General features: G+C 37.0%; 1 protein-coding gene across 1 annotated transcript in view; it reads right to left on the bottom strand.

The window, feature by feature from the left end:
* Positions 1-216, bottom strand: part of LOC119592927 — a gene marked incomplete in the record, with an annotated part of 145,168 nt that overhangs the window by 107,752 nt on the left and 37,200 nt on the right. The window contains 1 exon segment of the mRNA XM_037941818.1: positions 101-181. Within this exon segment, the coding sequence (XP_037797746.1) occupies positions 101-151 (51 nt within the window).

Genomic DNA, 216 nt, shown 5'->3' with positions numbered 1-216 from the left:
AATACACAAAACAAACACGAATTACATCCGCTACTGAAATCTTAAACAATATGTACAGATTTTTTTCTCTTCTTTTGAGTGGAACAGAGCAATTACTTACCTCATTTTTGTTGGCTGTTGGTTGAGCCACATTTACGTTTTTCGTCTGCATGGCTGACAACTATCAGAACAAGGCTTCCATCTGTTGGGGAAGAAATGCAAAAGTGAGTGTTTATC

Source organism: Penaeus monodon, chromosome 31, assembly GCF_015228065.2.
Source record: "Penaeus monodon isolate SGIC_2016 chromosome 31, NSTDA_Pmon_1, whole genome shotgun sequence".
In the NCBI taxonomy this organism is placed as follows: Eukaryota; Metazoa; Arthropoda; class Malacostraca; order Decapoda; family Penaeidae; genus Penaeus; species Penaeus monodon.
This window is presented reverse-complemented; position numbering and strand designations above follow the sequence as displayed.